The 25,538-nt window shown below is 47.5% G+C and overlaps 2 protein-coding genes across 4 annotated transcripts; one reads left to right on the plus strand and one right to left on the minus strand.

The window, feature by feature from the left end:
* The first annotated feature begins 3 nt into the window (after positions 1-3).
* On the plus strand, positions 4-5,889 carry LOC118088950 (von Willebrand factor C domain-containing protein 2-like). The gene is made up of 3 exons (XM_035123197.2): positions 4-821; positions 4,517-4,646; positions 5,209-5,889. The coding sequence occupies exons 1-3, from the start codon at positions 465-467 to the stop codon at positions 5,391-5,393; spliced, it is 672 nt and encodes a 223-aa protein (XP_034979088.2). The 5' UTR covers positions 4-464; the 3' UTR covers positions 5,394-5,889.
* Positions 5,890-6,311: 422 nt separating this feature from the next.
* B4GALT2 (beta-1,4-galactosyltransferase 2) lies at positions 6,312-22,366 on the minus strand. 3 transcript variants are annotated; one of them, XM_035123193.2, is made up of 7 exons: positions 22,060-22,360; positions 12,909-13,285; positions 11,619-11,854; positions 11,014-11,204; positions 9,176-9,298; positions 8,662-8,766; positions 6,312-7,644 (listed from the first exon to the last, which is right to left on the minus strand). In XM_035123193.2, the coding sequence occupies exons 2-7, from the start codon at positions 13,216-13,218 to the stop codon at positions 7,494-7,496; spliced, it is 1,116 nt and encodes a 371-aa protein (XP_034979084.1). In that variant the 5' UTR covers positions 13,219-13,285; positions 22,060-22,360; the 3' UTR covers positions 6,312-7,493. The 3 variants fall into 3 exon arrangements, with proteins under 3 accessions (XP_034979084.1, XP_034979087.1, XP_034979086.1); XM_035123196.2 differs by lacking the exon at positions 9,176-9,298 and having other exon boundaries at positions 22,060-22,366; XM_035123195.2 differs by lacking the exon at positions 8,662-8,766 and having other exon boundaries at positions 22,060-22,365.
* Between the last annotated feature and the right edge of the window lie 3,172 nt (positions 22,367-25,538).

Raw genomic sequence — 25,538 nt, forward strand, 5'->3', positions numbered from 1 at the left:
GAGATCCAGCGCCGCGCGTGTTTTGGGAGGCCACGGAGACTGGGAACTGTGGAGACGCAGCATTGGCTCCCCGGATGAGTGTTCGAGGGGTTTGGAGTGGAGCGAGCCGGGCACGAACGAAGAGGAGAGCACAGTGGACTTAGGCTTTTCCTGAGGTGCAGATAGAGGGCAAGGTCCCTCCCACCGCCCCGGTCCCGCCCGCTCCGTTGGGGAGGGGGTGCTGTGCCCCTGGGCGGGCTCGGGTTGCAAGAAGGGGCGGGCCAGGCCGGGCGGCGGCTGCACAAAGGCCGAGGCACGCCAGGGCGGTTATTAGCCGCAGCTTCAGCAGGCAACCTCCCGGCGGGACCCCGCGGGCGGCGTTGGGGCGGACTGGATGCCCACTCTCCCCGCCAGCTCTCCTCCGCTTCGCTCCCCTACTGCTGCTGCTGCTGCTGCTACTCTGCTCCTCCCTCTCGCCAACTCCCATGCCCATCACCTGTCCCTCGAGTTCAGCGATGCCCTTTCCGTTGGCACAGCTGAGCTTAGCGCCGCTGCTGCTGCTGCTGACTCTGGTGCCCATCCCAGGACTGGCAGGGCCAGTGACCACGTGCGATGCCAACGGGAGCCTGTACTACGTTGGGGAGTGGTATTTCCTGGACAGTGACCACTGCACCCAGTGCGAGTGCACAGCGGAGGGGCCCGCCTGCGCCCGCACGGACTGCACCTCTCTGCCACCTGCCTGCATTCACGTCAGCCACTACCCCAGCGACTGCTGCCCACGCTGCGAAAGGGTTGGCTGCGAGCACCGTGGACAAGTGTATGAGCTGGGGCAGCATTTCCAGGTAAGGCATACACGGGAGAATTAGGCAAAGGGGTGAGATGGGGGTGGCATGAGAAGGAATCTAGAGCGAGGTGGGCAGGGTTGGGTGGGTGATGGATGGGCAAATGAGGATATTCAAAAGCAGGAGAAAAGGCGAATGCTCCTGAAAAAGGCACTGTCTAAGAATCGCAAGCGGTCACTTCTGTTTCTTAAATCTTGTTCTTAAAGGGAGGCCTAGGCAGGAGAGTAAGGGACTGGAAGCAGGAATTCTGGGTGTCTCTTTATAGTTTGTTCATTACTGGCTGAAGGCAGCAAAATAAAATACAAACAAAACTGATAAATTGCATTTTTCCAAAGTGGGTGAGAAGCACCAAATCAAAAGTGCTCTATGAAGCTGGAGGTACTCTTAAGATGTTCCCATAAAACCAAAGCTCTTTGATAATTCAGAAGGCAATTTTATTGGCTCTAGTACCTAGCTGAGCATCCTTTGACAGGGGTGGCCGACTCCAAAGAGACTGCAATCTACTCACAGAGTTAAAAACTCGCAGTGATCTACCCCCTTTTGGGGGGTTCAGGTCAAAGTTGTTGAGATTTTCTGAGGCGGGAGGAAAGCCCTCTTTTGGGGGGGTTAAGGGCTAAAATGTTGAGCATTTTTTAGGGGAGCCAAAGTTGTTGAGCTTCTTTGGGGGGAGCCAGTGATCTACCACAGACGTCCAGTGATCTACCGGTAGATCACGATCTACCTGTTGGACGTGCCTGGACTAATTGAATTTCATTTTCATCCATTTCTTAGGCCTGACATTGACCAGTTCAGCACCTTGCTTCTGGCTATTGTCTGTCGCTGCCAAAAATGTGTGTAGTTTATTTTAGGACCTGAGTCACAGACCAAACAATCTCTAGCATGGCTGACTCGGACAATTGAGGGTGGGTGGAGAAAGGATTATTTTTGGCACTAGGCCTGCACTAGCCGAAGAGAGTCAAATTCTGGTCCCGAGGCTGCAGGTGGAAGATCAAAGCCCTCCATTCCTGGGCTCCATGGCTCTTTGGATAGCATGAATTGAGCGTTTGCAAAAATAAGTGCATTGATGAAGAAGCTACATATAGTCAAAGAATGGGCAGTGGGGTTCTTCCTAGGTGAATTGTCTATTACCTAAACACCAAATTTATCGTGTGTCTGTTCGATGCCTGGTCTCTCTTGGCCTGTCCCATTTACCCAAACACAAAATTCTATTGAAAGGCACACAGAAAGTAAATGCTTTCTGCAAAGCCATATTGAGCCATAGTCCCACCCCCCCCAAAAAAACCTACTTTAATATGGCCAACCAAAATATCATAAAATAGCAAAATAAAAAAATTCCTTCAGTAGCACCTTAAAGACCAACTAAGTTTTTATTTTGGTATGAGCTTTCGTGTGCATGCACACTTCTTCAGATACAGTGAAATGGAAGTTTCCAGGCACTTATGTAGAGAAGGGGTGGGGAGGGGTGGGGATGGGGAGGGGGGATCACTCAGAAGGGTGGTGGAAATGGGTGATTGACTGACTGATAGCTGTTGATGACCGCAAACGACTGCAAATGGTTTTGCATGAAAAAGCAAGGGTTGAGATGGCTGAAGATCGCTTATCATGTATAATGAGATAAGAACCCGATATCTCTGTTCAAACCAGGTCCCTCCATGGTTTTGAGCTTGGTGATAAGTTGCAATTCAGCAACTTCTCTTTCCAGTCTATTTCTGAAATTCTTTTGTAGTAAGACAGCTACTTTGAGATCTTGTATAGAATGTCCTGGGAGATTGAAGTGTTCTCCTACTGGTTTTTCTGTCTTCTGGTTCCTGATGTCAGATTTATGTCCATTTATCCTTTGGCGTAGGGTTTGGCCTGTTTGTCCAATATAGAGAGCTGAAGGGCACTGTTGGCATTTGATGGCATACACAATGTTAGAGGATGAGCAATTAAATAGTCCTGAGATGGTATGTTGGATGTTGTTGGGGCCAGTAATGGTGTTGTCTGGGTGTATGTGGCAGCAAAGTTGGCATCTGGGTTTATTGCAGGCTCTGGTACCAGTGTCCATGTTAAGTCTGGTGGTTGTATTATTGTGGGTGAGGAGTTGTTTAAGATTGGGTGGCTGTCTGTAGGCGCCTAACATTCAGCTGGCGCCTAACTTGCCCTAAAATACTTTGCTCAGCCAAAGCTTCTCAGTTCTTTACTAGGGGTGGCCAGATTTTGCTCTAGGTCCAGAACATCTGGGTTGTGGATACAGTAATATAGGGCTGCTTCCCAGCACCTCCTGGAACTAGGTTATCTTGTATTTGCTTATAAGCAAGACAAGTGCTGTAGATCAAGATAGAGAGAAGTTCTGTAATTAGGAAGGGTAAACACTTTCCTTTGTACTGTAGGTTTGTAGTAAAATTTGTAATAAGAACAAGATATCAACTTGCCAGTGAAGTTGTGCAATCTCCTTCCCTGGAGTTATAAAAGATGATCATGGACAATTATATCATTAAGATATGATTTTTGGGGTTAAATGTTGATGTCATCTTCCAGCTTTGTTATTAAAGTATTGTGACAAGTGACCTAGAGCAAGTGACCAATGTTTTTATTTGTGGAGCCCAGTCTTTATCATCCCACCCTGAAAGTGTGAAATCAGACAACCAACCTATTAGTTCAGGAGGGAGGGAATTTGACAGAAGAAGGTAGAATCTTGGAACTTTCCCCTTAGGGCAGAGAACAAAGGCATGTGGCTTGGCTAGAATTAGCCTCATGTTTTGCAAGTGAGAAGGCAAATAAGAGGTGAGGTGCTGAAATTGACTTCAGTATCCTTTGCTGGATATTTTAAGGAGGAGCTTGATTGGGTAACGGGTTCCAAAACACATTCAAGGGCCTTTTTAGCATATTGGGATCCCTGATGGTCCTGTGCTACTGGGGACAATCTCACACACACTCAGTTTTCTCTATTCAACATTTTCTTATGACCAGTCAGTTTCCCCAGTGGCCAGCCGCATGATTATTTGAGAGTAATCTTCAGTTGGCCAGAGCTGACAAGATATACAAAGCCAAGGGAGATTGGGACAGAAGCTTTTTCCTCCCTCGTTATCTACCATTCTTGGTTGATAGTGCCATCTGATGGTATAATCCCAGTACTGCCATGGCTATGCATTCAGTTTGGAATGCTTCTTCACACATTACAAAAAAAAGAAGACAGTGGGCCTTATATTTCTTTTGCGATCACCCCCCCCCCCCCGATACTTAAAGCACAGAGACAGGTAAGCAAAGATGCAGCCAGGAGCCTAATCCAATTAAGTATCTGAGGCATGAGTTTCTGAGGCATGTGCACATGCATATCTCTTTTAGCAAGTTACAGACAGAAGACATGACTGGATTTTGCAGTTCCAGAATGAATTAGCCAATTCTGCAACATGGTGGGGTGGGGTGGGTGGTTAACCTATTTCTCTCACCCTAATTTAATTAGGAGGGAAAGGGGGAGGGAAACAGGGGAAAGAGGGTAGCAGAGGAGATGCCCTACCCACTTTGACTCTGGACCAGCACACCACTGGCATGGAATTCTCAACACATTCCCAAGGGAATGCAATTCTCAGAAAAGAATAAGCTTCTGCACCACTGATGCAAAATAGTTCTGGAGCTGCAACATCATCCTAACCGTGTGCTCTGTGCTGCTGTAAAGCTGCCTTGCTCTATTGACCAATATTTGTCTCTCACAGCCCTCAGAGTGTGAGCAGTGTACCTGTGACCTAGATGGCATCGCCCGTTGCCTAGTGGCAGACTGCGCCCCTCCGCCCTGCGTCAATCCCGTCTACGAGAAGGGCCACTGCTGCCCCACCTGTGAGGATGGTGAGAAAGACACACCTTCACAGCAAGGGACAAATGTTCCACTTTAAGCTCTCCAGAAGGGGGAGAGAACTTTGTCTGTCTCGCTGTTCAGGGCCCCTGTCCTAATGGAGCTGGGAAGTGAGAGGAATTGGGCCAAGCTGACCAGGCACAAGCTTGCTTAACTGAACAGGAAGCCTCCTACTTAGAAATGATGGGGGGCACTTGGTAGCCCCCACCTCATCTTGAAGGATCTGGCAGGTGTTTGGCCCTAGTGTTAGAAGAGGGGCTCCCCAGAAAATGAAAAGTGTCCTCCTGGTACAAAAGCAGCCTCTAGCACAGAACCTGTGGACGAACAGGCACCAGGTGAGCTCCCAGTAGAGGATAGGGATGTAATGCTGGAGTAATAATAATAATAATTTTATTATTTACACTCTGGCCATCTGGCTGGGTTGCCCCAGCTACTAGGGACTCCCCCACCTATCACGTGTACTCTTAAACTGCTTGCCATTTCTGCTTCTAAGATTCATGATGAGACTTCTGCAAACAATGGCAGACTCTAATACATGGACATGTCTCTCCACAGGGCCCAACTGCTATGTGGATGGGAGCCAGCGACACGTAATTCCTGCTGGGGAGAGCATATGGGTGGGGCCCTGCACCCGTTGCCGCTGTCATGACGGCCAGGACGCCGGTTACTGGGAAGGAAACCGCTTAGCTAAATGTGAGCGGCTACGGGGATGCCGGGCTACAGGTGCACATCACACCTGAGCTGCTCCAAACACCAAACAATTCCTGGGCCAGCCATTCTTCAGCACCTGCAAGGCTTCTGCTTATGCAGACAAGCCCTAGTGTGCCCTTACACCCAGCCCTGGCCCAACTCCTTTAACCATACACATAAGCAATTGCCAGTTGCAGCCCCCTTTCCAGATCTACCCCCTTTCCCTTGACAATGTCTAGAGTTATTACGCAGGGGAGTAGCTCATATGAGAAAGCCTGTTTTATTTAGGATGGGTGGGCAACCTGTGGCCATTCAGATATAGTTGGACTCCCAGCTCCCATCAGCTATAGCCAGCATGGCTAAGGGTCAGGAATAATTTAGCCACATCTAGAGAGCCAGAGGTTCCCCATATGATTTAGGGAATCACCCCTCAACCACCTCCACATTCCCACTCCAGCTTCAACTAAACGTAGCATCTTTTGCTACAGAAAAACTTTGCTACAGTTTTTCTGTGTGTGAGAGCATCAATAAAAGAACCTTGTAGAATAGTTCTCTCTTGTCTTCTGGGCTGAGTAACTACGCCCAGAGTTTCCTGGGCCAGAACACCCAGTCCCTGCTTTAAACAAACATGTTGGGGAAGCACAATGAGGTGCCATTCGTTTGGAAACGAATTTAATTCTTCATTTTGTACCTTGCCAAGATGAGCACAAGGAGGGAAGGGTGCAGATTGCATAAACCTGCAGCGTTGCCCCTATCCACAGACCCCCACCTGAATCCTATAGGCAAGGAGTCTCCCAAGTTTTGAAACTTTATTGAATACAAAAGTCTGATCATAGTGACCAGTGCTGCATTCACCATAGGCTTGAAAAGGGATCAAAACATTCAAATGTACAAAAGTCACCAACACCTGGGCTTCGCAACACGCTGATGCCTAGCTTCAAGCCTGGCCCAGCTGCCACCCCAAAGTGTACCAGTGCAGGAGATTCTACCTGCCAGGCACCATAACCAGAGATGAGGGACACCAGCAGCTTCCTAGCTCCAGGAATTAGGCACACGGCCACCATGTGTCATGAGCAGACGGACCCAGGGGCCTGGCCTCAGGTGGTGGCAGGGCATGATGAGTGGTCAACGGCAGGTTGCCTGGCAGATGGCGGGAAGGTTTATTGGTGAGTGGGGGTTGGTATGGGGTAAGTGGGTTGGAGGTGAGAGGTAGGGGACAGGCAGCAAGAAGCCAACTTCACCTTCCTCTGTTCTGTAGCCATGGCCATAGGCCCATCGGTGCCTGTAAAAAAAGAGAAGCCAGCCCACACCAGAGAGTAGGCTGAACCATGCCATTTTGATTCCACCCTTGCTGCCCAACCAACATTCCCCATTCACAGACAGAAGAGCAAACACTGCTAGGAAGAGTGACCTGTTGTCCCTTGACAGACAGGCTACCTGTCACACTAACCCAGGAAGCACTCAAGTATTCTAATGAGGGTTTTGTATAAAACGCCCCTGTGTTACTGGAGCCAGAAGTGACACCCAGGGCCCAGCAGGGGGACAGCACCAAGCCATGAATGGAGGTGGGCAGTGGCCAGGCCCATTAGAGCTTCTCCTTTGGAAGAGCTTCTCCTCAGCTGGGCACGAGTGAACCACCTGGACACCTTGCGAGCTGGCATTTGTCGCAATGCCAGGCCATCCCCTGGAAGGAAGGCTCAAACGGCACTCTTGCACACGGAGAGGAAAGGTAAACAACTACCTGTACTGTACTTCCGGGATCCTTAAGGGATGCCGCTCTGTGAAAAGTTCTGGGAGAGGATAGGGAGGTTCAAGAACCTGCACAAGGTTTCTCTGCTCTCAGTGCCTTCCAACCAGGAGTGGGGCTTGGCTGTGCCCAGGACCCCTAAGTGCTGCACCAGGCACCATGACACACACACACTTCCTCCCCAACCTGTGAAGGGCACTGTGGGGAACTGACTAGTGATCAGGAGATGGGCTTCAGCCAAAGGCTGGGGAAAGGCGAAGATGTATTCTTGGCCTTTCCCGCATCCCCACAAAGGAGGCAGACAGCTCCTCCAAGCCAGGACACAGTCCTCTGAGCCAGTCAGGGCTGGGATCCGCACAGCTCCTCATGCATGGGGCCATGGGCAGAGCCAGGCAGCAAAGAGTCAGCCCCGAGGGGGGCGTGGTGGTGGGCGGCCAATCTCCACGGTTACATTGGTGTACATGGGACGACGAACCACCTCCACCAGGCGGTACTGTAGCGAGCCAATGCCGTCGCGTTTCATGGTCACCTTGGTATTCTGGATTTTGGTGAACCTGCCGGGAGAACCAGAGAGAAACTCATCTTACACATGTAAGTAGGCAGTTAGATTAACTCAAGTTAAACCTACAAGCCATTCCTTGATGAATGGAATAGAGAGTCTAATGACAGCTCAGGCCACTTGGAAGGATTTTGGGTAGAGCCTTACGTTACATTATCCACGCACAATAAAGCAATTTCTTATGTCACATTTCCAGCATACAAAGCACTGCGTGGGACTTCCAAAAGGAAATTGTGTCTTCTGAACACATGAACGGACAGTCACTGTACACAGCCCTTCCAGGCTGAAAGTTCCAAGTAACAGAGTGAGCTTAGCTGTAAAACAACAGTCCCTATCAAATGATATAGCAAGGTTGCAAGGTGTGATGGCATCATAGGATCCTGGAAGGCCATGGATGGTGACTGCATTTAGTTCTCATGATAGGTGATTATCACTACTACCACACAACCTTCTCAAGTCGAATGTCAGGGTCTCATGAAAGAAGTTTAGTATTTTGCTCTGAAACCATGCCAGCTGTGGCTTTTCTCTGGTTCCAGACAATAAATGTTAGGGCACAGGACAGGAGTCCCTTTCTTTTTCGTTGCCTAGCACTAGCAGAACATAGATTTAACCAATCACACCTGGTGCATGGTTGGGATTCTGATTCATGTCTGTGTCTCTTAGAAATAAGAGGCAGAGAGTGGAATTAAAATGGGGGATGGGGTCAGAAAGAGAGGAATGCACACACAGTAATAGAAAACACTCAGGGGGAAGGCTAAGGACTTGTAGGCTACCTTGGTTTGTCTCATGGAAATCCTACGGGGACGCAAACAAATGTGGCCCTTCTCTCCTCATACTGAGTAGTATGCTATAAAAGGGAAGAGGCATCTGGAAGATTATTTTCCATTGAAAATCAGGCTTGAAAGCCATTATGTGCCCTGGAAAACGGTGCAGAAATTTTGTGGGAGCTTTCTATCTCCTTATGTAGCTTGCAAATGGACTAGGTAGGGAGCTAGCAAGCACATTGTCTCACCGCTGGGGATTGGGCTCGTTGTGTCGGTCACGCTCGTGCTTGATCATGCGGTAGCGCCCAATGCGGGCATCAGGACGTGACACTTTCATGCCATTAAGCGAGATCCTGTGCAAAGAAACAGCGCAGCTCAAAGATCAGCAGACAGGTTGGGGGCAAACTCTAAATAAAGCAGGAGTTAGTCCTCACCCTCCAGTCCTCAGCAACCCCAACCCCTTCTGGCTTTCAGAGTATTGGCTCCCCAGGCCTTCTATTTGGCCCTGCCTGTTATGTGCTATGGGATACCTACCTGCCTGTGTCCTCCTCTCTCAGATTTGGGAGCATTGTTATAGAAAAGGCAGGTGTTGCATACTGCCACCTGCCATTTGCACAGCTACCCCACCCCAGAAGAGAATGCTGTTCCCTGCCACTCAGCACATTCCCAGGAGACGCCACATGGAAAAACAGACTACATGCCTACTACAACAAACTTGCAGAGAACAAGTTCTGGCTAGGCTTGGCCCAGCCTCTCACGCACCGGTTAAAGATGTCGTCATCTTCCCCACCCCAGCCCCAGTACTCGTTAGGGAAGCCATTGATCTTCAGAAACTGTGTCTTGCTCAGGCCAGAGACACCTCCGAAGTAGCCAGAGTATGGCAGCCTGCAGAGGACAAGCAGGAGAGATGGGAATCAGTCAAGCCACGAATGAGTTCAGGAGCACAGAACCTGGGTGGTCCAAGCTACACCTGACACAGTCTAAATCCCAGTTTCCAAATCAGCCATGTGATGTCACCCATTGCTCCCACTGCATCAGGTCTCTCCTAAATCCTTCCCATTTCCCTTCTCCTTAGCTGGAATGCAGGATTCCATTTTATACACACTGTACCTCCTCCGTCTCCTTTTGCCTAGTTTGGCAGGTAAGGATATAGGCAACACAGAACATTCACGTGGGGATCCTCTCTGCTTGTTTACATCACCTTCATATAGGTTTTGCAAGCGCCCATTCCATAATGTGGTATCACAAGGACTTCCCTGGAGTATTTCATCTAGTCATATAAGATGCAGCAAAGTTTAAATTAGGGGTGTGCACCAAACAGAAGATTCAGTTTGGACCTTGAGTCAGTACTTCAGAAAACAACATGCCTCAGTCCCAAGTGCTTCAGTGTCTGAGTTGGGAAAAACAAGGTTTCATTTCCCCTCATTCACTATTAGGTTGTTGTTGTTTTTAAGCTATACCGTTCCCCCTTTTTACAGTGGATAAAATTTTGAGGCACATTAGCCACTCCACAGTGGATTCAGCCAGCCAAATAGTTCCAGGGTGGGGCTTTTTTCTGTCAGGTACCTTTGAAATTCGATGGTTATTTTTTAAAGGAAACTTTCCCCCCTCCCCCACTATTGGATGAAAGTTGCAGACATCAGAGCCTCCAAGGAAGATGAGTCCTGTCAAATTTCTGAATGATAGCTTCATTGGTTTTCCCACAAGGACAGCCTTCACAGTTTGGGGATGGATAAAAAGGTGTCCACTTAAACTTCCCATGTCTTTGGAGGGCAATTGTTCGGAAAGCAGACATGAAAGAGGTTTTCCTAGGTATGAAACTTGCCAATGGCAGACAAATTGGTTCAATTTTTGTGAACTAGGTACCTTTAAAGTTAATCTTGGGGGTCAGGGGACAAAACTAAAAGGGATTCCCTTTCCTCCCCACAAAGCACTGGGTTGAAGACTCCAGGTGAACTCATTCCCTCTGTTTACAAGCTTGACTTGTCGGTCACAACAGAATCCTCACCCCACTTACCCTGGCATTTGTTCTACTTCAGCCATTCCACCACCCTTGTGTTTTCCTTATACACGAAGGTTAGCTACATTCGTTTTGCTTTCAGCAGACAATTGTCAGAGTTGTCACAGCGCCATGAGGCACTTTGGGAAATCCCCACTTTGTCTCTAGATCCCTGAAAAGCTTCCACTTTTTCTCAGACAATCCCAGAATCCCTGTAAAGCACCCTGCTTTGGCTTGGGATTCATCCAAAGCTGTTGTATACCCCCATTTTTAAGTACAAAAACTGCAAATGATGAAGAAACGTGACATGGTGGTCTTAAGAATGGGGGAGGTTCCTGTACAGCAATCTAGATAAGAAACACATTTCACAGCTTGCAGGTCCCCACAAGGTCCAAGCCACACAGAATGAGAGCACACACTGCAGGAGGGATATTTCTCCCCATACGGTCTCCAACAAGGCAGTTTCAATTATGCTACATTGGCAAGGTAAGTTATGTGTGCAATAAAGTCATACATTCCTCCTTCCATTTTGCCTCTGACACTCTGAACAATTTCAAGGGGCCACTGGCATCTCAAAAAAGATCAAAGTGCACAAACTCACCGGAAGCCAAACTTATCCATGGCAACAGCAAAGTGCCGGGGTTGGTCATAACAGCGATAGAGATTCCGGTCATCCATGGGCACCAGGTCAACGTCGCTGAAGATGAAGCAGTCATAGCTCTCATCATCTCGAAGGGCTTCTAGGAAGCCCACATTCAACAGCTTAGCTCGGTTAAAGGTGTCTTCACCATACTGTATGGAAAGATAATGAAGGAACGGGGTCACATCAACTGTCACGACCCTCTTACTGTTACCTGATGCAGCTGGCCGACCTCTCTCTTGTTACATTTCATTGTGAATAACATTCTATTTCCCCTCCCCCCATTTTTTCCAGAACTGTCTATTTCCCTTTATAGATCCTGCAAAGTCCCACTACCTGTATTTCAGGTTTATTGTCATGTCAGAGAGCAGGCCTGATTTTTTAAATCAAGAAGCAAGTGAGAAGCATCTACGTCACATTCCACACCATAGGTGCAAAGTTCATGGTGCACTTATTTTGAAGTAATGCACAGTACCACCTGAAGGGGATGCCCATGAGACCATTCAGTCCAGAATGCACAATGACCCAACTGCACCACTGCCCCCACATTATCATTCTCTACGCACCTGGTTAATTATATAGATGCCATAAGACACCTTCTGGCGCCGTAGAATTGGGTGCAGGTAGTGCAGCCAGTACTTGAGGTGGTGCTCCCGGTGCCGGAACGGAATGAGGATGGCCACCTTCTGGCGAGGCACACAGTCTGGGGGAGAGTACTTGCCGCCCTCCCGCACATCTGGGTTTTCCCGTTGCACCCTCTCCATGCTCATGGGAGTGCTGAACTCGATAAGGAGCCGGCCCACTGCAGGAGAAAGGACTCCATTATCTATGCATCAGCCACAGCCTCATGACTTACACAAACAGCTCATGTCCCTTTCATTAGCTAAGTTGGCAGGGCACTGCCCAGAAAAAAATCAGCAAAGAAACCTAAAAACTGAAACATGTATCAACCACAGAGACAGCAAACAGTCAAAGCAGAGTTAACTTGAATATCCAGCTAAGTGATTCAGAGTTAACAGGAAAGGTTGTTGCTTGTTTCAGATTGCATTGTTTAATAAAAGTTTTAGCCCCAGTTAAATATCAATACCAAAGCTTGTACTTCAATTCTTTATTCACCTGTCAGGAATAAGGGTATTAAGTTATCTATGCCTTAAATGTTTTGCCCCAAAGGGTCAGGAGATAGTCTACTTTGGTCTTCACTAACCAGGTGCTCTCCAGATGTTTTTGCGCTACAGGTTTCATCAGCTGCAGCTATATTGTAGTCCAATACATCTGGAGGGCATCAGGTGAGTGAAAGCTGGTCTACTTCGTGCATTAATTAGAAGAGATCAGCATAAGAAGGAGCTAACCCTTGTAGCCCCTACTAAGCCATGTCTGTGCAGGATCTAAGCCCTTTCCCCAATTACTTGTAGCCACCTGCAGAAAGGCACTAGCTAGGTACAGTGGAACTGGGAAAGAGACAAGGAGTTGCCATGGCTAAAAGGAAATAAAAAGTCCGCTACCTGATCACTGTAAATATACTAAGAACACTATTCAGTTTGCCAGCTTTCAACAAATACTGTCCACATATTCCCAACTGTTTTTCCACTGCAGGATTGGCTCCAATGTTAGAGGCCATTGGAGCCCATGATTTGCAATACCATGCCTGTTCTGCAGATTCCTAGATCTTCTAGTTCCTATTATCAGGAGCCAAAGGCCAGTTTAGAACACTGTTGCATTGACAGGCAGCAGAGACAGGGAAACAGCAGGTGGCAAGCAGTGCACAAATAAACCCAATAACTGCAATACAGTTTCACCACTAACGGGCCTTTTGTAGGACACGGCATGAGGCAGACAGAGCTCATCTGTAAACTTACCTAGGCCAGGAGGCATCTCTGGGCAAGGTGGTAAGGGCTTCTCGGTGACAGTGCTGTTGATACTGACAGACTTCGTACTCGGGGCCAGGAGCTCAGGGCCCAGAGGCCCGGTGGTCCCATTAGGCCGAGAGACATTGGCATAGGGCAGAGTGCGGGAGGAGTTGCGCATATTGAAGCGGCTGAAAAAGTCCAGGCGCTGGGCGTAGACATCGAAGTAGAGGATCATGATGATGAGGAAGTGCAGTAAACATAAGAGCAGCACAGCTTTGCAGATCCTCTCCAGGGTCACTCCCACCAGCAATCTGCTCATCTTCTGGGCACAGGCCAGCCAGCATCAGGGGGGCACAGTGTAGGGGGCTCTGGCCCAGGCACCAAGCCTGTTTGGGAAAGATGGAGGGGTCAGAAATACACCTTCCCTACCAGCAGCACCCACCAATCACTCTCATAAGAGTACAGTGTGTTAAAGGCAAGCAAGTACTACCCTTTCTGTCTTCCCCACTAATTTTGGGCATGTTTCATGGGGAAAGGGTGGCCATCCTATCACTACCATCACCCACAACCTGCAGAATGACTATGCATGCTTGCACTATGGCACTGCTTCCAGTCTAAGTAGATGAGCTTTTTCAGTCTTATAAATCTTCTGACATTCTATCTCCCCCTATAAAGAAATGTTGGCAAATGGGCAAGAAGCAACCCAGCCAAAGAAACATAAACAAAAGAGATGAAGGGCTGGCACTCAGCAAGGGGTTATTAAGAAGGAAGGAGAGGGCTTCCCACTTGCCAGCACTGATATGCTCCTGCCTTAACATCAGAAATGAAAGAAGGGCAGGTGTCCCTTGAGCTTTGGGGAGGGCAGGCATAGGAATCAAGAGGTGAATGATCCAAGTTAGGCACTGCATCCCTTTCCAGGGATCAGGGCCTGTCTTATCTCTCCAACAGCAACTGGATACCAGCTCTGGAAACAAGACCTTTACCACACCAGACCAGCACACACACCCCACCTCCTTTTTTGTATTCAATTATCCTTTGCTCCCTCAAAGATCTACAGCCTGCACACACAGACATGACAGGTAACACAGATCAATCACCCCTCATCACACCTCTTATCAGATAAAGGCACCAGTTCCACAGCATTTGGAAGGGAATAATTCTCAAAAGGAGCTTTATTTAAAAGGGGCTGTTCCACTTTTACTTTGAAATCCTGCTGTCCCATGCTGGAGTCCCTTTTTATTGCGGAGGGCATTTTAAAAAAAGGCAAGCTGGATCTAAGGCACAATTGCACACATGTGGAGAGTATCTGATCTTACCCTTATCAGCAGGATCCCCCCTCATCTATGACAATGGATTTGTAGGATAATAGCAGAAAGCAGGCAGAAAGAACAGAAAGCAGAGCAGGGCTGTATTCCTAGCTCCACTTATCTGGAAATAAGCCCCACTGTGTTTAATAGGACTTACTTCTGAATAGGAATGGTTAGGATGGCACTCTTAGGATTCCCAAGGAGTCTGAAGTCTAACTAGAGAAGTAAATTTTCTGGAAATATTGAAGCCATGATGAAAAAATCCAGGGTTTTTTTCACCACTACCTCAAAACAGACATTTCTGGGGACACTGAAACATTCGCAATACTCTTTAAATGCACTATGCAGATTGATGGGTGTTAGGGGAGGAGAAGTACCTCTGGTGGGGGACTCATAATGCTCTTTCTGGAAAAGTTTGTCCACCTTTGGACAGCCAAAGCACTCAACTCTCATCTGTGGATCATATAGGCTGTCAGAATGTGACAGTGGCACACTCTGGGAAATGGCTTCAACTGGCCAGCTAAACCAGGTAAGGGTGGCCAATGGACCTCAAATCCTTGGTAAGTTAAGGACTTCCACTGTATGCAAAGTCAGGCTCTGACAGGTTCAGCAGAAGAGACGAATAGTGGGCCGAATGGTCAAGAAGGGTGTAAGGAACCTAGCCTCTCTTTGGTTCTGCCAGTTTATGAGGAGCAGGTAAAACACTATACACAGAGAATAACTCATCAACATAATAGCAAAACAAATAATATTATTGTCTCCTCCAGTCCTCCACAGTGTCAAGCAGACAGAAAGCACTCAATACCATAAAGAGAACTGGGAGGGAAAGACCAAGACTCAATGGATACTTCATGGAATTTAATCAGTCTCATTTTCACAGCTATTGCCATCAGTTTCTGCTTCTTAATATCTGTCATCATATTTATCATAGACTTCTAAAACCTCTACTTTCTCCACTCACACCCACAGTCCTTTGAGGCCCAGGCAAGAGGACAGAAACAAACCCAACAACTATGCCAAGAAGAGGAAGCCCACAAGCAAAGCAACTGAATCCTTCTCATGTCAATTGCAGTGCCTCACAGAGGTAGCAATGCAACTTGCTTTTGCATTTGAGAATTGTACTTTCAGTGTGCAACTCATGACTTGCTTATTCTAAGTGTACAGTAATAATATTTTATGGATCTTGTACTGTACATAGTCTTACATAAAAGTCTTCCTATTATGTAGTTTTTAAAAATCATTTTGGGGAGTAACACTCTATCCACCATTCCAAAAGAAAAGGTTTCATAAGCCTATTTTTTCAATTTTTTTCAATTTGGGGGGGGCAGGGGAAGGCTTTTTGGGTGGAACTGGGTATCCCCCAAATATTTTGTTCCCTCCCCCCCCCCAAAGACCTTCACAATCCCTGTCAGGGAAAAGTGCAGGGTATAAATATATCATCATCATCTCAAGTTACTGTATGTGAAATATCATCTTAAAAATAATAATAAACCTGCTCCTTTAATTCATTTTAGCTGTTTGAAATGTTAGGAAGTACTGAACATGGGACTGTGTGTAACTAGGTTTTGTTAGAACAGGGGTGGAGAACTTTTGGCCCTCCTGATGTTGCTGAAATACAACTCCCATAATCTCTGTCCACTGTCCATTTCTGCGCTGGGGCTGATGGGTAGTTCAGAAACATCTGGAGGGCCAGGGGTTCTGCGTCCCTGTGTTAGAAGAAGAATAAAGTCTCTATAACAATAGATATATTTATGGACTTCCGGTCTACCGCCAGCCGCCATCATGACATCACAATAAGAAAGAATTTGTTTACCTCTTTGAGGCTGAGAACTGTTAACTTTGAAGAGAGAGCAAATATAAGGCTGTGTACAAGAAGTTTGATAATGCTCTTTTCAGAAATGGACACAATATTTTAAAAATAAGAACAAGAATTAAAAATGAGAGTTGATAACCAGATCAGACGTAAACTTTGTTTCTGAGGTTTGGCAATATGAACAGCGCCACTTCCTGCATTGTAATCTCTGCAGCTCCCATGGAATTTGATATAAACAGGATGTCAGTAGACACAACATCATCTGGCTCTTTAGACTTTGTGGATTATCAAAAACTCCTGGAACTGATTTTGGACGTGAGAGATGAATTGCAGCAGAACAATATAGAGATTCGTAAAATAAGACAGAACTGTGTGGAAAGTGGTTTGGTCTCAGTAGAGAATGAACCGAAGCAAGATGAACAAGCATCATCCGAGGGCATTGTAAATGACTATGCAGAAGAGGAGGAAGATCCATCAGTCCTGGACAATATAACTGAACTTAAAAAAGAGGAGGAAGAAGTACAGAATATTGTTCCCCCAGTGGGAGAGGGGGAACAAGACTTATGTTTGATTCAAGGAGTTCTCAAAGAAGAACCAGCATGGAATAATGTTCTCCCAGTGAGAGAGGGAGGGCAGGATCCATGCTGGGGCCTGAGCTTAACTGGGGGGGGGATTGAGATAGGGCTGAAAAGTGGAAACATAGCTGAATGGTATTGTGCTACAGTTAGAAAATTGGGGGGGCAGCAGGGGACAAAGAAGGGAGAGTGGTGGACAGGTGGCGAAAGAGTGGGAATAGGCTGAGGAGTAACAATGGGTTATTTTCTGATTGATTAAGATGGTCCGAAACTGGAATGTTTTATGGAACTGGTTGATACATCTGGGAGATCTGGAGTCCAGGGGAAGGGGGGTAGAATTAGATAAATGTGGTTAAAGGTTATTATGATAGAAGAAATAATATTTGAATGTATGAAAAAATTTTGGGGTATAAATTGTGAGGCTAAAGGAAGAATTAGAGATGGATGGGAAATAAAGTTAGATTTGGATTAATTAATGAATTATAGGTTGAGGATAGTCAATGTCTTTTTTCTTTCTTTGAGTAGATTAGAATTGGTTGGGAAATAATGGAAAGATTGTGTCAGAACGATTTAAGGTGAAAAAGGAAAATTGCTTAATTTAGATTAAATAGATGGACCCAGTGTGGGGGGAATCGAGGAAGTCCACAATGTCAAGTTAATGTAATGAATTGATTTTTTTTTTGATTATGTTTTATTTTTGCTTTTCTGTTTCTGTTTTTGTGTTAAAATGTTTGAAAATTAATAAATATTATTTGAAACAACAACAATAGATTTATTTATTTGGAGTCTCATCTTATGCCAAAGTAAAACATTTCACTGCACTCACTGCCATTGATGGAAGGAAATAGGAGTTTTCAAGTAACTACTTCAGGCACCACGACAAAGCATCTGGCTCTCAGCTTAATACAGAGGAAAGTTATAATAAGCTGTTTCATTCAGGCAAATGCTGGGCTAATCACAAAGCATTTAGCACGTCAGACAGTTGCATATTCAGTACATTCACCCACATACCTTAATCCCATAAAATCTCTTTCATCCTTTGTGACTGAAACAGCAGACTTTCTATGCCTTACTACTGTATTATAGAGTTCTACGACCCTCACAAAAAGGGAAGAAGCCAATAGCTCCCGCCTTACATGGGGGAGGCATTGAATAACAGTATCATAGAATTGTAAAGTTGGAAGGGACCACGAGGATCATCTATTCTAGTCCAGCCACCTGCAATGCAGGAATCTTTCACCCAACATGGGGCTCAAACCCTTGACCCTGACCCTGAGGTTATGAGTCTCATGCTCTTTGAATTGAGCTGTCAGAAATTTTTTTGGTGGTGGGAGTAGTCACTCTTTCCAAAATATGTATGCACAAGAAAACACTTCTGTATTCATTTTACAACAATCAGTTGATCATCACTACTTCCCTTCTGCCTCCAAATTCACAACGACTGTGTCCAACGCTCCTGTTCCACTGGTACAAAAGACCTTGTGCTAATGGAATGGAACCTCCTCTCCCATTTAGCTCCACATGCACCCTCAAAATCACCTCTGGAGGATTGGGTAACCCCCTGGAGAAGATTTTGGGGGCACACCAGGGGTAGGAGAAGAAACAGAAGTGCCACTGTGCCTGCAGGACCCTGTTGATGCTGCTTTGCATGCAACCCTAACGGACAGGAATTTTCATTTCATCCAGGTCTAGGTCACACAAACAACAGATTAAATTGTAAAACTCTTCCTAAAGATTTATCATCTGACCTGAAGGTTCGGAGTGAGGTTGAATGCTTTCCCATGGGGGAAAATGCACCCACAAAGTAATGTACTGTAAATGTCAGGGAAAGCCTGGACTTCTCCCAAACATCCACATTTCTATGTGCAGGGGGTTTTTATATCAGCTGTGAACTAGGGGTTGAAAAGAGTTGAACTAAAAACAACAGCGTTCACCCTGGCACACAAATCACAGCTTTTCGCAACTTCTGAAATACACGCTGGGACATTATTAGGGGGTAGAACAGAAGTCTTGAGTCCTGGATCTTTTGCACTAGGCCCTAGATCTCTTGCCCCCCTCTTTCTTTCTTCTTTGCAAAACCATTTTGCTTGCAGGGTGGCTTTCCCTTTGAAAGGGAGCCTAAATTTACACCTACACATGAACGGAAATTAACATATGCAAATATATACCAAAGGCATGTGCCCTGAGTATTTTAAGGTCCTAGTAATGCCCCTAAGGCATTACTAGGAGAAGGGGACGACAGAGGACGAGATGGTTGGACAGTGTTCTCGAAGCTACGAACATGAGTTTGACCAAACTGCGGGAGGCAGTGGAAGACAGGAGTGCCTGGCGTGCTATGGTCCATGGGGTCACGAAGAGTCGGACACGACTAAACAACTAAACAACAACAACAACAACAATGCCCCTAAGTACGGTATGTTTATTGTGAATGCAGAAGAGTGGGAAAAGGATTTATAAGGCACTGATTTTAACCTTGCATGTCCCAAACATCCTACTTTTGCTACTTGCTCCAGGACACAATGAGGAAAGTGCAATGAGAGGAACAATATAAACATCTGAGCTGAAGCAACAATTCCCATTCCAGAGATTCACACATCTCATCTGCCACTACGGTACACCCAACAAAGCATACACTAGGGAGAGCTCAAGAGTAGAAGACAACATAGCCAGGGGCATTCTGATGGTGCAGGGGATGAATGAAGCCCCGTACAAATTTGCAACTTCCTTGCCAAACCAACTGACACCAGCACCACTGCTGTATATGGGTTGTTCTCCAAGCAGAAGCGGACTGCAGAGCACATCACACTGCTCTCAGGGCCATGTAGCTTCCTAACAGTTCACAATGGGCTGGGTGCACTTGCTCTACTCAACCACATTGCAGAGCTGGAATCTCGAAAATAGCCATTTCTCAGAATGTGTGCCAGGATGGCATCCCAGTGCTTTGCTGAGTCTGCTGGAGGAATAACGTCACCAGAGTTTGCTCTATTCGTGGTGAAGATAACAAGGCCTTGCTCAAGTGGAAGGGTGTGGGGAACCTCAGAGGCAGTTTTATGGTAGATGTGCAAAATACAGTTTGGCCACACTAGGCACTGGCACCGCAGGGGACGCCACAACAGTGATGTAGAACGGATCACGAGAGGTGGTGGGCACCAAAGGTTAGCATCACACAGTGTGCCACTGAAATTTGGGGATCCAAAGTCTGCCACTGGGAACCTGGAGATTAAGAAAACCAGTCCAGACACATCCTTGTTCACAATAAGATGGCTCCTCATAAGGAAAAAAATATCTCAAAACAATATGTGGATACACATTGGCATCCTAGAACCACCATGTTTTACCTGTTAACCAGGTGTCTCTTGTCCTAAAGCAGCCCTTGTCAACCTAGCACCCTCCAAACTATAACTCCCAAACAGCCCTAGATGGCACATGTAGCTGGGCCTGGTGGAAGTTGTGGTGAGTCCATAATGTAATTCCTTCAAAATTATGGCTTTGCTGCACTCTGCCTAGTGGAGTGGGTCCCAAAGGAATATAATTATCTCCTCCCAGGAGCTTTGCTGATCCCCGAGTTCATCCTCAGATACTTCATTGGCCAACCTACATCCACTGCATTCAAGAAAACCCCTGGCCTCCTCTCACACAAGAGGATGAGAAACAGAGGCAGAAGTCAGAAACTGCTTAAGTGGCAACTTGGCCCATGTGTCAGAGACAGCTCATCTCAGGGGCAAGAAAGACTATTTTGAAACTAGTACACATTGCAGGAGCCCATTAGCCACCATCTTATTCCTAGGATATTATCTACAGCAGCCTCTTAAATGAGATGACATCCCAGGTCTGCCTGTGTTTTCCCTCACAGGAGTCTCTCCATTCCTTTCTCCTCAATTAAGTATGTAGCTGGATATCCCATTGTACAAACAGAGTGCAGGCAAGCTGTGCAAAATACAAGTTAGCAAAGCTGGAGAGATGGGCTTTTGCAATGTTAACAATCCACTAATGGAGCCAGACTGCAGCTGGGCTGCTCCTTGGCTGTGAATAATTTATCTGGAAATTCAGTCTTGTCTTCTGCCTGATGATCACCAGAGAGCAGACACCAATGTTTATACAATTTGTGGACATTAAAATATCCAGGTTTTAACTGGAGTCAGAAAACATAGCCTCAGGTCAATAATGTTCCTTGCTGACCTGACTTGGCATAAGCATCCCTAACAGTTACCTGTTTTGGAAAGTTACCTACCTATCTATCTGTGAAAACAGGAAAGTAAAACATTTGTAAATGGTGCCTGCAGGAAGGCGCAGGCAACACAGAGCCCCCTGCTTCCCAGGCACACACATTTCTATGCTATATATAGTGTTAGCTCCTGGTCCCATATGGGTTCCCAAGGGGTAACAAAACCAGTTGGCTGAAGAGAAGCCCATGGGGAAGCTATGGGGAAGGTAAATGGATGCCAACCAACGGTTGCTGTTGTGTGTGTGCTTATTCCTCTCTTCTTTTTTCGCAAAACTGATCCAAAAGACAGCAACAAGGCCATTCTGTTCCACATAGAGCACACAGCCTGGTAAACATATACAAGCTCCATTATTTCCCCCCTGGGCTGCCTTGGCTGTGAGGCCCCTCGTTCCTAAAAGCAGCTGCCCCTTCCCTTTTACTAAGAGAAAGGCTACATTGTTTCTCCACGGATCCCCCTGCCTGGAACAGGAAATCCCCCGTCTTGTCAGGAACCTAAAACGGGTAGAAGAACCTCAAAAGTGATCCGGCCCAGAGGCGGAGGGGCTGAGAACAAGCTTGTGCAGCAGGTGCCAGAGCGCCCCCCTCCCCAATTCCCAGGCGGCTCAGACACAGCCCCAGCCTTTCTCTGCTCGAAGAAGCGCCTTGGGGATTGTGCAGGAGCCATCTTGGGGGAGGGGGAGCGAGGCTGGCTGGGGGAGGGGCTCAAGTGCCAGCATCCTAGAGATACGCGCAGACAGACAACCAGAGGCACACCTTTACTCTCGCCCACGTACCTGCTTGTAAACAGACATCCATGCGCAACTGTTATCTAGAGACACGCATCTACGCTGCACACCCCCGAGAACTGGTACACGCGAGAGCATCCATCCGCGCCTCTCGACACACCTATGCCCAAGCCCATCGGCCCACACAATGCCCAGTTTGCCCAGGGGTGGGTGATCAGACGAAACATGGCAGAGGTGCTGGAGGAAGTAGCCCGCCTGGGGATGCGCCCCTGAACCCCGGGGGTGGGAGCAGGTGATGGAGGCGCCGAGAGTAGCCGTGTGAGGAGGACCACGAAGACAACAGACCTGCTGGAAACACAGTCAGCCCCTTCTCCGACAACAAAAGGAAGCTGCCGGCCGTAAAGGCAGGGTCTCTCTCTTCGCCCACCCGCCCGTGATGGGTGCAGCCCCACTCGGCTCCCCGCGCCCGAACAGCGGACTCCCTCCCCGGCTCGGCCCCGCTCGCTCCAGCTCACCTCCTGCTCGTTCCCGGCCGCGCCGTGCGCTCGTGGTGCCGCTGTCTCTCGGCGCCCGGGCCGGGCGGCTCAGGGGACGGCGCGGCGGCTCCCCCGGCTCCAGCCCAGCCCGGCCCGGCCTCAGAGAGGGCGGCTGCCCGGCCAGCTGCAACAGCGGCTCCTGCGCCCCATCCCGGGCAGCACAGCGGAGCCCAGGCAGGACGACTAGCGGGCGCCCACACCGGGGAGCGGATCAGGCCTGCTTGGGCGCGCCGGCAGCTCCGCCTCCTGCGCGCTCAGCGCCGCCCCTGCCAGCTCCGGCCAGCCATTCCTAGTCAGCCCGTTCTCCGAGCCGCCGTCTCCGCCGCCGCCGCCCTCGTCAGCCCCGTTTAGTGCAACAGGACAGGGGGCTGCTCTCCAATATGTCACGTGGGCTGGGATATTAGGGGACGCGGAGAGAGCGTCTTCGGGATTGGTGGAGATCACAGGTTCCTCGCCGGTTCTCAGTCCCGACCAGAGGAGAAGATCCTAAGGGGTGGGGTGGGGAGTACCCATTCGTCACACACGCACTCCAGCCAAGGCATGAATCTCATCACCCAAGGGTGATGATACTCACCTGAGGACTGAACCAGCGATGTATTGACCTCCTCTGCCGATCTGTGATGTATTTCGTACTTGTTTTGTGAATCTCATGTTATTGTTGATTTTATGCTGTTCGTCGCCATGATATTTTCCCATAATGTCAACTGTACGCACCATATTGCAAATAAAATAAATAGAATCGCATATATTAAACGTTGTGGGCTCAGCTCCATGGGACACTCACGTTTTCAGTCGTGGGCTCTGAGGCATGTGAAGATGCAACAAGAGAACGGGTTTGACTGCATACAGAATGCATCTCCCTCCCTTCTAAATACCCCCTCCTTTTCCTCACTTTTGAACGGAGCAGCAGGGCTCCCCGGTAGATGCAAGGTCCAGACACGCAGAAATGTAGGCCCCTCACTTACAAAGGTGCACTGAACATGAGGAGTCGGGTTGCCACATCTAAAAAAGAAGGGGCATTTAGTTGGTATTCCAAAATTAATGATGTTTTGTGTGGTTGTGAGTTTTTGACATGCAAGATAGGGTGGGGGCCCATCTGTTCCTTCCACAGAGCTCGCCACCCTGACCCATTTTCTGTGGCACTGTGGTTCATCGTGGGCCATTTACTAGTCCTGCCCGCCATGTTTTAAGCTAGAATATGGTGTTACTTAGGGTAATCAAAACCAGCAGGGAGCCTGAGCCCAACTGGTGAAATGCAACAAACAAGGAAGTTTGGGCCTCCTTCCAATCTGCAGCTCTCTAGAATTAAAAAAATATGTATCTCAGTTTTAAGATTCCTTTCAAGTCTAGGGTACTGCAAAAGCAATGGGGAAGGTCATTCCATTACCTGTTGCTTCTCCACACTTCTCTAAATTTGGCATAAAAATGGTCAGGTGGCAAGTTGCTAAGCACATCTGCTGAGGCCCCGTGATGGTGCTAACTGAATGTTTCCATTAAATGTGGCTTCACAGGACCCGCCTCTCAGCAGGGTTATATAGCCAGAAATGTAAAATGTGTCTGTCACCATGTTGGTGCTTGGTTAGGCAACTTGGAAACGAAGTGGAGAGGCAAGGAAAATTTATGGTGCTGAAGGCATGATAGGGCGGTGCCAATGCTAGAAGCGGCACACAGAAGTCACACTTCTAGGCATGCTGGAGTAGAACAGAACCTAGCAAGAGGCAGTTGCCTCTCCCTGAAGCAACCTCTGTATGCATTAATAAGAACTTTGGGCTATCACATGGATAAGGGGGTGCATAATCAGACCCACAGTTTGGTAGGGTATAGATGTGCCTAACACCAGGAATTTGGGCTCTTCATTTCTAGCACTACATCAGTAATCAAAATATGCAAAATAAATAAAAATAAAGCATACATAAAATATAACTCATCGGCTGTAGCAAGGTATTAACTTGCTTAGGGTTTCCCAAAATGTCCATGTGTTTAGGAGACTGTTATTCAACGCTGTCCGCTAGTGCACTGTCGCCTTCCTACCTGGCACGGACCATTCAAATGTTCTCTGCCTTGGTCTGTCTGTCTGCCGCCACCCCCTCACACACACCAGTTCAGTTCAATTTGTGACTCCTTCCTCCCAAAGTGTCTCTTTCCAGCTGTGCTATAGAATGCTTTTGGGATACAAATGGAGATACATTTCCAGGTAACTGTGAAATGAACAGAGCTTTCTTCATAAAGGACATTCTAGGAGAGGAGCTCATTAAATGAGAATGTGGTTTGGAAGAGATACTACATGTTAACAGTGGTGAGAGGCCCAGGAAATCTGAACGATGAACTTGTCATAATTACATATATTTATTACCAATGCATCTTTTTATATCATTTCAGTATCCTTTTTTTAATAAATAGGATTGAACTTTAACTTGGGTAAACTATGGCAGGGCTAATGGAACATCACCCTCCCTGAACATTTTTGAGCTGAGACAAGCAAAAAAATGCCACTTGTTTGTATTTTAAGCTTCAGAATGGCTGTTCTTGCAACTACACAGGTAGGCCTTGGGAAGAATTCACAACAGACAGCACTGTCTATCTTAGCAGCGGCAGTCCAAGGTTCTTATTTTTCTCCACTTGGTATCTTTTCAGCTGGAAATGCTAATTATTGAATTTGGGACATTCTGCATGCAAAACACGTTTTCCTCCAGGGAACTATAACCTCTGCCAATAGGACCATGCTGCTGTTGCCAAGACAGTGCCATTAAAACTAGCCTCCAAAATCTCCATACCCCAATACCCTCAAGAATCATCAGGAAGTATTGTCTGTTCCTCACTAGAATTTGGAGCACCCTGTAAGTTCTGAACAAAGGGCTTCTTTTGTTTTTCTCCCCTCTGAGCTGCCCAGCCCCGCCCAGCCTTCCCCTCCAACTATCATGTAACGTAACCTGATGAGCTCAGTGCTTCCAGGCACTCTGCAAGCCATGCCAACATTCTTGCCCAAGCACATCTGAGCCCCTTCAGTCCCAGTGCAATATTGCAGGGCTCATGTGTTTATTATTCTGTGTGAGAGCTGTCAAGCTCCCCAGCTCTTCTTTACAGCTTTGCATGCCAGCCTAGTGCCTCGATCTGGTAATCTTTACCTTCCTACCACACCCAGCAACTTGCATGCTCATTAAGTGGGAGCCAGGATACAAATATCCTGAAAGACTCTCCCCCACAAGACCCACCCACGATGCTACAAGGATCCCTGCCAGCTCATTAGTCTGATGAGCCAGCTTGGCTCCTTATGCCAGGCACTCTACAAACATCTAAAGTGAGTGGATTTTCTGCATCTTACAGCAGATTTGCAGGGATGTGGCAGAATCACGCAGGGAGCCAACACTAAGCCAGCAAAAGCACCGTGATTGTACTTAAGCCTCCTAGAGAGGAAAAATGGAGGACTTCACTTTCACTCCTTGTGTAGGCTCAGGCCC

The sequence above is a fragment of the Zootoca vivipara genome, chromosome 7 (assembly GCF_963506605.1).
Source record: "Zootoca vivipara chromosome 7, rZooViv1.1, whole genome shotgun sequence".
Taxonomy (NCBI): Eukaryota; Metazoa; Chordata; class Lepidosauria; order Squamata; family Lacertidae; genus Zootoca; species Zootoca vivipara.

Bases quoted from the DNA above. Each gene is read 5' to 3' on its own strand.
- LOC118088950 (XM_035123197.2), top strand. From the start codon at position 465: ATGCCCATCACCTGTCCCTCGAGTTCAGCGATGCCCTTTCCGTTGGCA. The intron at 822-4,516 runs GTAAGGCATACA...TGTCTCTCACAG, and splicing joins AGCTGGGGCAGCATTTCCAG to CCCTCAGAGTGTGAGCAGTG. The intron at 4,647-5,208 runs GTGAGAAAGACA...GTCTCTCCACAG, and splicing joins CTGCCCCACCTGTGAGGATG to GGCCCAACTGCTATGTGGAT.
- B4GALT2 (XM_035123193.2), bottom strand. From the start codon at position 13,218: ATGAGCAGATTGCTGGTGGGAGTGACCCTGGAGAGGATCTGCAAAGCT. The intron at 11,855-12,908 runs GTAAGTTTACAG...TTTCTCCTGCAG, and splicing joins AGAGATGCCTCCTGGCCTAG to TGGGCCGGCTCCTTATCGAG. The intron at 7,645-8,661 runs GTGAGACAATGT...TTCTCCCGGCAG, and splicing joins AACGAGCCCAATCCCCAGCG to GTTCACCAAAATCCAGAATA.